This window comes from Caretta caretta, chromosome 1, assembly GCF_965140235.1.
Source record: "Caretta caretta isolate rCarCar2 chromosome 1, rCarCar1.hap1, whole genome shotgun sequence".
In the NCBI taxonomy this organism is placed as follows: Eukaryota; Metazoa; Chordata; order Testudines; family Cheloniidae; genus Caretta; species Caretta caretta.
In genome coordinates this window covers 99,200,635-99,214,502 of record NC_134206.1, presented here as the reverse complement: position 1 = coordinate 99,214,502, position 13,868 = coordinate 99,200,635, and the positions used below count along the sequence as shown (strand labels likewise).

General features: G+C 37.1%; 1 protein-coding gene across 1 annotated transcript in view; it reads right to left on the bottom strand.

Moving 5' to 3' along the window:
- IPO5 (importin 5) overlaps positions 1-13,868 on the bottom strand; it is a 79,025-nt gene that overhangs the window by 63,666 nt on the left and 1,491 nt on the right. Inside the window, exons 2-3 of the mRNA XM_048853814.2 lie at positions 9,616-9,696; positions 587-779 (exon numbers count right to left, since the gene is read on the bottom strand). Coding sequence (XP_048709771.2) covers positions 587-779; positions 9,616-9,696 — 274 coding nt within the window. The remainder of the gene's footprint in view (positions 1-586; positions 780-9,615; positions 9,697-13,868) is intronic.

Genomic DNA, 13,868 nt, shown 5'->3' with positions numbered 1-13,868 from the left:
GAGTTGGGCTGGGAAGGGACAGGACTCGCTCTTCCCCTGCATGGCCACTCTCAGAGGTGAGATCAGACCCACCTCTGAATACTTCCCTCTGCTGCAGGAAGTTCTGCATCTGGGCAGCAGCCCCAGGGCTTCCTGCAGCAGGGTAGCTGGAGGTCAATCTGATCTCCCCCACTCCCTAAGACTAGCTGTGCAGGGGAAGAGCAAGTCCTGTCTCTTCCCACCCCAGCGACTATTAGCTAGTGCCCAGTGAACACTCCTCTCCCATCCCTCCAATAGCTAGATTTCATGGGGGAGGGCTTATTTCACATTCCATGACATTTTTTCCCATGGCCGTGAACTTGATAGGACCCTATAGTTAACAAAGGTCAACATAGTACAAACTTGGATCATTAAGTTGGGTTTTAAAGCTGCAATATTTTATATTTAACCATTTTACTTACACTTCTGTCTAGACTTGCTTTCTTTTAAAAAAAGTCAGCTACTGTACTTTGAAATTCTTCTTGAGATTAGGAACCAAAATACGATGCAAATATTTACATATAGGTATGTACATATAGGTAGTGACCACTGCATATACATAATATACCTATTAAATTCCTGGCCAGCTCAGCAACAATGTCACAGATTTTTTTCCTCATACTAGACTGTGTTTCCATTTGAATAATCAACAGCAGTTCACTTTTGATGGCAGTTTGAACATCTGGTGAAAGAGCTGGATAGACTTCCTCAAACGCAGAGGACAACAGACGTCGTAGAAGGACAGCTGCCATTTGTCTAGCCTATTGCGAAAAGATATTGTATATATTACTATGTTTTCCTTGGAAGAAGTCTCATAAGCAAGATATTAGTTCTACTCCTATGAAATGTTCCACTTTTATACACAACAATCCATTTGATAAGCCATTTAATCAAATTATTTACTTGGAAAGAGGATAAGGTATGTATGTAGTTTAGTTGAGGTACATTTTTCAAAAATAAAAACTCATCAATCCTCTCTAAAATGCAGCACTGTCTTTTCACACAGATTTAAGGGTTTTGTTGTTTTTGTAAACTAAAACAGATGTGTCCTAACCTCCCCAAAAGGTGATTTTGTATGTGTCTCAGCAAATTTTGTACTCTTTCCCCACAAGAATTATAACATATTAACTTTGATATTCATATCCAAACATCCCACTCATTTGAACTCCAATACCCCCCCAAGAACTTTTAGCCATTTCCTTAACTTTAAGCACATGCTTAAAATCTCATTGAGTGAGCTCAATCAAAAGCCTCTAGCTTCAGGGTCACTGTAAAATGTCAGCAAAAATGACAAGAGAAGACAAGTGCTAGTGTCTGAGGGGGAATACAAGTTCTATTAAATGAAAGGAGCTTTGATTATGTTTAGTAAGTTACACAGTAGCTGAATATTCTATAAAGCAGTGGTTTTCAAGCTTTGGTTGGCAGACTCATGGGGGACCACAGACGACGTCAAAGAGGTCTGCAAGAGGTTGTCATTACCATAGAACAGTGGTTTTCAACCTGTGGGGTCTAAAATTTCCAAAAGGGTCCACAACTCCATTTGAAATATTTTTAGGGATCTGCAAATGAAAAAACTACTGCTGTAAAGCAATCTCAGTTATGCAAGGAGTTATGAAGGAATTGTGAAATTATTAAAGTTTGTTCACAGATGGCAGTTTTACCCCACAAAACTTCACCGTGAGTAGAAATTTGTACTCAATTTTATTAAGATACCCGAATCAATAGTTGCAGCAGAGTTTTTTCTGTTCTTTCTGGTTTGGGGAAGCAGCTAGATGTATTTTTCCTTAGTATATATTTTTCAATTATGCCAATTGGATGGATGGATGGATAATTTATATTTTTTAGAAATCAAAACCAAAAAATCTTTAAAATATCCAATTTTAGATATTTAGAAAGAAGCGAAATTACAACTGATATCTAGATAAGATAGGAAGGGGAAAAGGGAAGGCAGATATCAATCAAGGCAAAGGGCAGAAGTCCTTAAAGCCTACTAGAGAATTCACTGTACATATTTAATCAGTGAGGTGCTCAAATATTATGGTGATGAGAGAATCATACAAATACATAGGAAAGTCAGTCAATTGGTAATAATGATAAATTAAATACCTATTTGACCATGGTCAAATGTTGCAAACATTCCAGCAAGAATAGCCTGAAGAAGGCACTGGTCTATCTTTTTGATTGCACCCTGGTGCCACCTTTTAGCCAGTCTACTTAAATGTTTTGATCACTGATTTTACTAGATGCTAATGCCACCTGCTGGGAGCTAACTGAAAGTGGAGCATCTTCATTAGCTGGAATCTTCCAAAACAAACATATGTGTGTATATATATATATATATCTTTATTTGTGTAACAGGCCATCAGTATACATGGTAGTTTACAAAGTACATTAAACATGTTAAAATACACAGTCCCTGCCCTGAAGAGCTTATAATATGAACTGACTAGTCAAAGATACAGAAATTAACTCAACACATTCATAGGAATAGTGTCGACACAGGGGTGTGGGGGGAGAGGAGGAGGAGAAAGCGACACTAGGCACTCTGGGATAGAGTTGCTTTGACTTGGATCTGTGCACTGCAGTGTGGATGCCAGAGCCCTAGGTTTGAGCATGGGTCAGAAAATCCTTAACCAAGGGTTAATGCAGTGTAGACACTCTCAAGCCCAGGGTTCCCTGACACAGGTCAGCTGTCTTGAATCTCATCAACCCTAGGCTTACATTGCTGTGTAGACATACCCTATGTGATCTGGGAGTCCATAGTTTCCTAGGATGCAGAAAAAACATGCCCAAATATATTGATTGGCTGGAATCTCTGAAACAGCAGCAGTTAGAAACAACTGAATGGCTACTGATTGAACTACAAGGGATATTTCATAAACCAGAAAGCATTCCACCAATAGACACACATTATAATGACATAATAAATTACACCAAGTCAGGAAAGCTAAAATCATTTGTATGGAAATTTTACTAGACGTGGAAAAACTGTTAAAGCTAACTGTAAGTGTTCTGCTTGGAGTACGACACCTTGATAAAACGGAGAAACTCACTGAACTCTTGTGAGGTGTCCACCTACTGTCAAAGACAGATACTGCAGTGAAACAGCAAGAAAGGGAAACCTAGTCTGCAGCAGAATTTTCTTCAGTGCATTCTCCTACTTCATCTTCAGCAGTACCATCCTGAACAATCTTTTGAGGAAGATAGTGAGATAATGACAAAAAGCGAAGCTAATCCCATTTCTTCATCTTCTAATAAGAACTTTGCTACTTCATCTGCTTCAGCATTGAAAACTACCACCCACTGGAAAATTCTTCAGATGTTCATCAAATTGATATTAAAAAGTTTTTTGGTCCCATCACCAGAAAAATAAACTTGAACAAATGTTTGCTAGAGGTATTGTTTGCAGTACACCATTTCATATATAATTGAAAACCTTTGTATGCTAGAATTTTTTCAATTTACAAAGCATCGAGTAGGAAACAGCTTGCAGGAAGTCTTCTGAATGCCAAAATGGGCAGTGTGAAAAAGTTAGTCCTCTTCTTGAGTAAGCTCCTCGCGTGTCTAGTGTCTGAAGGATGGAGCAACATTCACTATTTCATGTTCACTCCAACGCACAACTGAGCTTCACCACACAGCCCAATATATTGCTGACCAGTTAAAAAAGGTAAGACTTGGTAGGTTAGATATTTATCAGTAAAGTGTAAGCTAACATCGATTTCAAACATCAATGAAAAATATTTCCATTGATAATAATCAACATCTACAGACAGGCAAAGTAAGAAAAATGCTGCTTAAGAACTTAGAGACAGTCATTAAATTATTGCCTCACCTGCCCATAATTTCAAACAATTGCAAACAATTAAAATTGATAAAAATTTAAAAGAGAACATTTAAACGCAAAATTTCATACAACTGTGAAAGTGGAAATGGATAAAAACACTGAAAAAAAATCAAGATCAATATTATCCAAAGTTTATAAAAAACAAAATTGAATTCTGCCAAGATAATGAATGACTTGGATCCTTGGAAGGTTATTTTGGTTGTGACTAACAATGCCGCTAACATGAAAGCTTCTTGGTCACTGTAGATTGAGTATCCACACCGTGTGTTATGGATTTGCTGCCCATATGATGCAGCTTTTCATTGGTTATGTTGCAGATCTGAAAATTTTCTCATTACATGTAAAAAAGTGAAAAGCATTGCCAATTTTTCCAAAAACAAATGAGTGCCCGCAGCCATTTCTGAGCAACATTTAGTACAGCACTTGCCATATCATACTTGAGGAGCATCTTCTATTAAATGTATGAAAAATCTTCAAATATGTAAGAAGATTTCAGTCAGCCACTGCTAAAGAAAGAGCGGCCAGGTGTTCTCCCAGAGTAATCTGCACTGACATTCTTGTCAATCTTTCAGATGCACAACTCAACATTCATTTCATTGCTTGAACCAATAGCACAGTCCATTCAGAATATGAAATGATAGTTCTGCATTGTATGATGAGAAGAACAAGCTCCTGAACATTAAGAAACATCTGTGAGAATACTGAACAAAGTCCACTTACAAAAGCTGAAAATAGAGACAAAATAATAGCACAGAAAATCAAGTGATCACTCTGGCACAAATGCTGCCTATCTTCTTGATCCATGCTTCCAGGGCCAAGGCCTTGCTGATAATGACTGATTCAGCATATGACTTCATTGCAGCTGTTGCAAATTTTCAAGGATATACAGTGAACTAACAATTCGGACAGAGGCAGCAAATTATAAAACAAGCAGAAGCCCATTAAGTAAGAAGACAACGTGGAGTGCTGTCCCAGGAGTTGAATCAAAGCAGTTTGCTCCATGACAGTGAAAAAGGTTGGTCCCTGCACTGTAGCTACAGTGGCAGAAGTTATTTTAGTCCTTCTGTGTGCTACTGCAGATGCAAAAAAAAAAAAAAATGATTTGGGGAATCATCCTTTCAAAACCTAGAAATAAACTCAACACCTCCACTGCTTGGAAGCTGGCAACAGTGTTTCAGGACTAAAAAGGCAAGCTAGGTGAGGTAATATCTTTTATTGGACCTACTTTTGTTGGTGAGAGAGAAGCTTTCAAGCTACACAGAGCTCGTCTCCAGGTCTGGGAAAGGTACTATGAGCATCACAGCTAACTACAAGATTGAACAGATAGTTTAGCACAAGCAGTTAGCATGTATTCTAAGGAAACATTCAAGGTGAAGTGGGCGGTAACACCCCTGCAGTCATAGGACAAAAAGGGGCTTAGAGGGTTAGATTGTTGTAATAAGCCATAAATCCACTTGTGGCATTTTGTGCCTCAAAGCAGCACTGTGGAACCCCCATATTCATACCATCATATATTTATGATATATTTCATACAAAGTATGCCATGTAAGATACCATATGAAAGGTCACAACCTGATGAAACCCACTGTTCTGCCCAAATATGTGTATCATTAGTGTGTATGAAGTTATGAGATTTTGCTGCATGGTTGTTACTGACATAGGTTGTAAGTTTGTTAGGGACATACCAAAAAGGCAAACCCAGAGGGGCTCCCAGAGGGGTGCTCAATGACCATTAATCAGCAGGGCAGCTGTAATCAATGGATTTACAATTCAGTGACAGTTGCACAAGACCAGGGGACTGCTCAACCCAGTGACTCAGCAAAGCCTGCCAGGACACGTCTGGGCAAGTGTCTTCTAGGTACATGGACTAAGGATATAAAATAGGGAACAAAGCAGCATTCCTTTGCCTTTCTCCTCCCCCACCTATGCTGGAAGCAACAAGAACCCTGAGAAGACAAAAACTTCATCTGAGGAGATTAGTCCAGGCTTCTCGGAGAAGTCTGTGTATTAAGAATGTAACATCCAGGGGGTGAGAAAACTGCTTGCTCTAAATACTGCCTAGGCTAATAAGTTTTAAGATTTAGACTATGCACTTACTTTTATTTTCTTTAGTAAATATCTGAACTTTTATGCCTACCACTTACAATCTATCTTTCTGTAGTTAATAAATTTGTTTATATTTTACCTAAAACTGTGGTTTGGTTGAAGTGAGTAGGAAATGTCAGCTCAGGTACAAAGGCTGGTATATGTCCTCTCCACATTGAGGGAGGGGCGGACTGAGTAATAAACTTCCACTGGTCAGGCTTCTGACCACGGCAAGACAGTATAGTCCAGGGGGTGCCAGGCTAGGGAGCTGAGGGGAATTGGCTGGTGCCTTTCTCTGTGTGATTCATGAGTGCTTTAGGACCATTTATGCAATCTAACTGGGCGTGGGGCTCCACATGCTCTTGTGTTGAGTGATAGCAGCACCTATAGGGGTTTGCTGCTTGTCACTAAAAGCATTGAGAGAGAGCCCAAGCTGGAGAGTTAAGGGGGCACAGTGGTACCCCCGTGCCAGGTTGTACCCCGGGGATCCCACCACAACAGTGTCTTTATTTAAGATCACGATTTTTACTGTCACACAAGATTATGAACTTAAGCGCCCAGGCTTGTTTTTTGAAAGTGTTGTGCAGTGTTCCTTTGAGGATGAGGACTGATAGGTTAGATAGAGAGAGATCACTTTCAACTTGTCTCTCTAATATCCTTGGACTGACAAAGTTACAATACCACTGTACATATCAAGACTAGATTAAGATTAGAAAAGAAAACGGCAGATGAAGAGTTGACTGAATATACATCAAATGGAGGAGATTCTGATGATAAAGATATTGATGAAGCAGTTGAAGCTGATAATGTAAAGCAAGATAATTGAAGGGCTGCTCTGCTGCTTACCTAGCATAAGTACATTTAAAAATGACTCTTATAGTTGCTGTGTTTTATTTCTGTTTAGGTTTTTTTTCCCCTCTAACTGTTCAGCCTTGAATAAAGTTCACATGTAAATACTAAACTAACTTTGCTAAAAAAAGATAATTCTTTCACTTTTTAGAAAGTAATTTCACTGTGCTTCACATTTTTCTCAATTGAAATAACCCCGTTAAGTAATTTGTTTTTTGTAATTAGGTGTAAGTATCTAAAGCTAAACCTACTGGAGATCAAAGTTCCCCCCCCTTACTGTTGTTGTTCTAATAAATTAGTCCTTTAAAATCCTTGACTGTTACTGACACAAGACATTGTTTGACCAATATTTGACTGGTCAACCGACCAATTATTTTCTGACTGGTCAAGTGTCCAACCCTACAAATATATACGCAAAGATAAATTAAGAAAGAAAGATGAAGCCAGTACAAATATTTAGCTCCTAACCTCTTTTCATAAGTAGATCTCAAACCTTCTTTATAAAGGAGGTTTAAGTATTATCACCCCCATTTTAAATGATGGGGAAACTGAGGTGTAAGGTCACACCACCACCAGGCCAGAGGCAGAACCAGGAACAGAATCCATGTCTCCCAAGTCCCAGTCTAGTGCTTTTCCCCCACACTGCTTCAGAAATAAGCTATTATGTTGATGGGTGCTAGAGACATTCCTAAAACAGAATTAATGTGTTACTACATTGCTCATTCATATATGCAACTAGATAGGACCCACTCTGGATTCACAGACATCATCCACATTCATTGGGGAATATGACAAGAATTTCAGGGGGGATGTATGTTTCATAACTCAATCCATTATTCTGTAAAGGAAAACATCCACAAATACATAAAATCCATAACTGGATCGAACAAGATCCTGCCTGTGGATCCAGTATTTTAAGATTACAATATTCTTAGTTGTTGAAACCAGTAATCCAAGATCCGTTAGCCAACGGACTGCGCAATGAGGATGACTTATGAAATATTCATCCCCTTTAAAAAAACAAAGAGTGATTACTAGTACCCGTAGCATCAAAGATGAAACTAAAGAGGAAACTGGCTTTGAAGATCTAAAGGACTAACATTAGCTAATTAATGCTCACCACATCCCTTAGAGAGTGAAAGTATTATTCTTATTTTAAGGGTGGGGCAAAGTGCTGTTACTCACCCAAGGCCACAAGGCTGGTCAGCAGCAGGACTCTGGAGTTCCTGAAAACCCAAGACCACCCTGATTTTTGCCAATTTTACCTTTTTTTAAAATTAGAGGGTTGAAAAGCAATACAATACTACTTTGTGGAGAACATAATCAAGTGGGACTTTATAAGCATAAGTTTACACAAATAACATGAAAGCTGCTCAATCTGCAGTAGTTCTCTAACTGTATATACAAATATGACATCTAGAGCCCAAGACAACTTTCTGAAGGAAAAGACTGCAAAGTACCTTATTTTCCCTGACAGATATAAATGCATAAAAGAGGGTTCCACAATTTTCTGAAATTAGAAGACATCTCTGATGCACAAGGCTTTAAGCATCTCTGATCTTGGACAAGAATTAAGCATCCTCAGCTTTATGCAGCTAGCAACTTGCAATAATAGATTCAGACTCCTAAGATGCTTAATTCTTGTCCAAAATCAGAGGTGCTTAATATTGAGAGAGATTGTAAAAGGAAGAAGGTGGTTTAGCATCTGGGAGATTAGCAGTATCATTAAATACATTAAGTCTTTAAGCTGTCAGGGAAAAATGTGATATATATATAAGGGGATCATTGCCTGACCAGGATAACACTGCTGCTCTCATGTTTTTCTTCCAATATTTATAGAGGAATTCTAAATGATATCAAACATCTTTTCATGATTCAGCAACAACTTTCCAATTAAAGCTGTATATTGACAAATTAAGTACTCTCTTACATTTCTAAAATGATTTTGAGTTTTCTGATGTTAAGTTAGTGGTTCTCCACTTTACATGTCCAGGTGTCTAAGGATAAGTACTTGTAAGATTAATTACTTCTGAACTGCAGGATATTCTGTAACGTGCAAACACTCCCAAACAAAGTGAGTACCTGAGAGACACGCTTTGTAAATTTTTTTACGTTACAGTACACAAGTCAACTTCATTTAGTGTTTGATAGTTACCAAACCCAAGTTCTAAACTAATGCCAGTCTTTCTGATCAATTACAGAATTTTTTTTCCCCAGTAGAGCACAAAATATATGTGAATAGTTAACACTTTAAAAACACCTTTCCCTCATGGTCAGCTACCTTAAAACTAGTCAAACAGAACTTAAGCCATTCACTTTTTGTCTAAGAAAAATTAGAAATTTCAGCCCAAAGGTTACACTTAAAAACAGGGCCTTTGAATGAACTAATTTGTCAACCATAGCTATAGCTGACACTACTGTAATACACACATACTTTCATGTAAAAAATATTGTGGATAGGCTTTTCTAGGAAAAAGGACCATTTGTTATTTCAGCTGAGATAATGTACACGCAGGAAGCAAGGCAGGTACAGGCAGCCACTGTAAATCCCCAAAACAGAATTAGTAATTAGGAAACTTAAGACAATGTATAACAAATCCACTGATACATACAATGAACTATGCATGAATGAAATCTAAACCCAGCTCTTCCTAAATGTGCTGAATTCAGCACGACTCACTATAGAAACACAATGCCAGATTTGTCACTCAGTCACTCATCCCTGCAATGAAACAGCTCACACACACCCCTCCTCCAAACCCTTACCTCCCCTCCCAGTAACCTTCTGAACACTTTGCAGAATGATTCTTAACACAAACCTCCTCAGCAGCAGCAGCATTCCTGATGGCTTGTAAAAGGAATGTGATCTTGGACTGGCCTGGGATAGTCTCATATGTTTCCTGGACATAAAGAAAAGAGAAGAGGTTACTACCAGCAAGTTACTGCTGGAAAACATACAAGTGGCATTAACATTAAGAACCTTAATTGCTCCAGTTGGAGAATCCATTGCAAATTATTAAACAAAACGATAGTACATCATATACATAAAATTAAGTTGACAAAGTACATTGAGACAAATGTAGTAAATATTTGGAATATTTTGTAAAATTAAAAAAGGCTTGGCAATATGAAATCTTACCTCCTGAGAGCTAGAAGGAAATTGCCTTATACACTTTCAGAAAGATTGTATTGTATCTCTAACTCAGGCCTGTAATGAAGATTTATTTCAAAGACCTAAGTTAAGACTGGGATCAAATATCAGAAGCTTTTGTAGACAGAAGAATAATGTGACCCAAGTGTGAATTTTCAACTGATATTTCAGATGTGTGAGCAAGTTTTATTTATAAGAATGCACTTCATCTTTTGTAGTAAGATTTTTCAGAAAGAAAAGTTAAGTAACCCCTTTAAAATATTTTACCCATTTTTCCCACTCAAATTCTAACCAAGTTCACATGTATAAACACCCAACACAAACTTTTAGATAACTTCTGCTCAAAATACAAACCTGTTCTCATCAACCCCATTCCCAACAAATCTATCTGTGACTCCTCTCCACAACTACAGTCCAATCTCTTGTCCCTTCAGTCTAAACCAGTGGTCCTCAAATTTTTTGTATTGGTGACCCGTTTCACACAGCAAGCCTCAGAGAGCCATCTCCCTTATAAATTAAAAGCACAGCATTTAAATAATGTTCAATATAAAAAATAAGTTCATAACCCCATTTAAAATGAATTTACCTTTTCTCACAGCTTTTAAATTAAAACACATTTTTTATTAAATTGTTATATGCAGAAAAGCTTTTTTTTTTTAAAAATAGTTACTGTTTAATACTGGGGGAGCTCATGAAGAAACTGTCATCACTTTTCACAACAGACTTAGCACCCCACTGCCAACCTTACTTCACTTCCAGCAGCAGCATAGAAGTGGTGGTGCCTTCAGAACTGGACAACTATTCCCCCTCCGCCCCTCATTCGTACTCTGAACTCCTACTGACTTCCCCCTTTCTACTGTAGAGCCTCAGAATTACGAACACCTCGGGAACTAAGACGGCAAAGAGTCCTGTGGCACCTTAGAGACTAACAGACGTATTGGAGCATGAGCTTTTGTGGGTGAATACCTACTTCGTCAGGAACTAAGGTTATTTGTAACTCTGAAATTTTCATAACTCTGAACAAAACATTATGGTTGTTCTTTCAAAAGTTTACAACTGAACATTGACTTAATACAGCTTTGAAACTTTACTATGCGAAGAAAAATGCTGTTTTTCCTATTTTTTTAGTAGTTTACTTTTAACTCGGCACTGTATTTCTTTCTTTTTTTTTTTGGTCTCTGCTGCTACCTGACTGTATACTTCTGGTACCACATGAGGTATGTGGTTGACTGGTCAGTTCATAATTCTGGTACTACAGAAGTTCTACTGTACTACATTACGTTCAAGCTTCTTGTCCTCACTTTAATGGCCTTTAAATAACTCTAACCCTCCCATCTTTTTGATTCTTTATACATCTCCCACCCACCGCCATCTCACCAGTGCACCAACCTCCACCGCTCATTTGTCCACTTAACCTACAACCATCTTCATATTTTCTTTCACACCACCCGGTGTATGTGCAATGCCCTCCTTGAACTGTAAAACCAGTACAATCCTTCTCCTTCAAATCTCCCATTTCTACTGTGCTGCTCTAAAAAAGTTGCCAACTAAAAACATGGAGGAAGGTCATGGGAAAAAAATATTTAAATTACTATTGTTTTACTCCTCACATTACTTGTTCTTTTAGATTGTGAGCTTTTTATTATTCTATAATCCACATTTGCTGCCCACCCTCCACCCCAATCTTACTGGGGAATATTCCAATGACAATCTTAGAAGCAGCAAGACAAATACATTAGCAGACTTGTCAAATGTAAACTAAAGAGATCCAAATTCTAAGGAAGGAAATATTATGGAGTTTAATTTGCAGTCAATGAACATAACTGTCCACTATTCTTTGAGACTGGATGAAAGAAGTGAAGGAACCAGTTTTTAGCAAGATGGTTTGAGTCAATTGTGTAAGTGTTGCAAAGTATTATAACAGTATGTTATCAGTTTGGGACAGGTACATTTTCCTGAGATTTTGAATTAAATAGGTTTTTAAACCGTACACACAATTCAGAAGACTAACATAGTACCAAGCACCTGAATTTTGCTGTGCAACTAATCTTAAGCAGTTCTCGTGCCCTCTTTAAAGGTTCCAATTTGATTCAAGAGTTTAGTTCTAACACCTATTACTACTCAGTAGTAACACAGTAGAAAGTCATTAATGACATGGAAAGCGACTGCACGGATTACTAAATTTTGCATGTTTGTAAGCTTGGTACATTAAAATGTACTTTTCATTTGTAACATGTTAGTGTTCTAAATATTTATAACACTAACCAGTTAATCCTCAACATTCCTTTGAGATAATTATTCCCATCTGTACAGACAGAGAAATGGTGACAAAGTTCTTAAGTGACTTACCTGAGCCACATAGCAAGTCAGTGGGAAAGCTGGTACTAGTACTCAAAAGTTCTAGTTATTCATGATACATAGTATACCAATAACGGTACAGTTGTGTATATTATGAAATAGATTTAATAACAAGCTTTTGATATTGTCTTTTTTTAAGGGTTTACTAGGTTTGCACATTAGCTAAATAGTACCATTCTACACTAATTTCAAGCCACTGACACCTGATATTAGTGCAACTAACTTGCAACACTGTATGTAATCACACTTTATTTACAAAGGCTGACGGTATCTAGGCTGGCTAAATTCTGGAACAATGAATTCTAAGAGAGCAGTCATAAGAGATTCAACAAGCAACTAAGCACTAGTTCCTGCATTTATTTGAAACGGCTGTCCTTCAGAGGTTCTGGAATTTAAGAACAAGTGTCATACTGGGGCCCAAGAATGAAAAGGATCTGTGTACTTGTGTCTAAGCTATAAATATTCATAAATTAAGGATTTGTTCCAAAGAACATACAGCAATTTTCCAGGGTAATATTATGTTCATATTAAGCACATAACTAATTGACATTAATGAGATTTCTGTATAGAGCAAGAATACACTTGCTCTATACTTTTCCCCGGAATATGCTTTCTCTATACTTTTATGCTTGCTATATACACTTGTTCTATACTCTTTCCTGGAATATACTTAATGTCACTTAAAAATCTACCTATTAGAATTAGTCAAAATCTTGACCTTAAAAGTAAACTAGCTATAATATGCAAACCAGAAATATTGTTCACTGGAGTAAATCAAATCATACTACTCTAAATGTATTTTCACACCTGAACTCTTAGTAACCAGTTAGGTAGATGAATTTTTAACTGTTTGAACTAAACAAACTAAATATTGCAAGGCTAAGATTAGAAACCATCATTTTAGGACAGAAATAAATTAATGGTAAACGTATTAGGGAAAAAAATATTCTACAAATTCACAAGAGAAACATTGCTCATTTCCAAGCAAAAGCATATTTGGAGAGAGTATTTTTGGACACAAATTGATTTTTAAAACAGTACAGATTAAGTCATTTAAAATTTATAAACAAACTTTGGGAAGAGAAAATTGTTTTAGGAACAAGAAACTAAATACTCATTATCCAACTATTTCCATTATGTCTAGATGAAACAGAAACCAAACATCAAGTTCAATGTACCTAAATAAAAAAGTAAATGGTATTACTCTGTTTGTATTCAAATACAAAAGCAACACACAGTGTTCAACAGTCTGGTATAGTCAGTCACATGCAATAGATATTTTTGTTTTGATTGACTTCACATGGGAATTGACAAATGTGCAGTTGATACACATAGTCAAAGCAAACTTTTCACAAAGTAAACTATACAAAATTTTATTTATCCCTTTCTGAAAAGGATTTTATATTTGTTATTATACAATTTTCCACTATCTTTTAACGTTGCTTTAATACATTGTGCAACAAATATACTCTCTCAATTTTTTTAAAACCTAATTCGTGCACAAGTGTAATTTTGCTACACTTCTGGGCATCAAAATGGGAAAAATCAAGTCACACAATTATG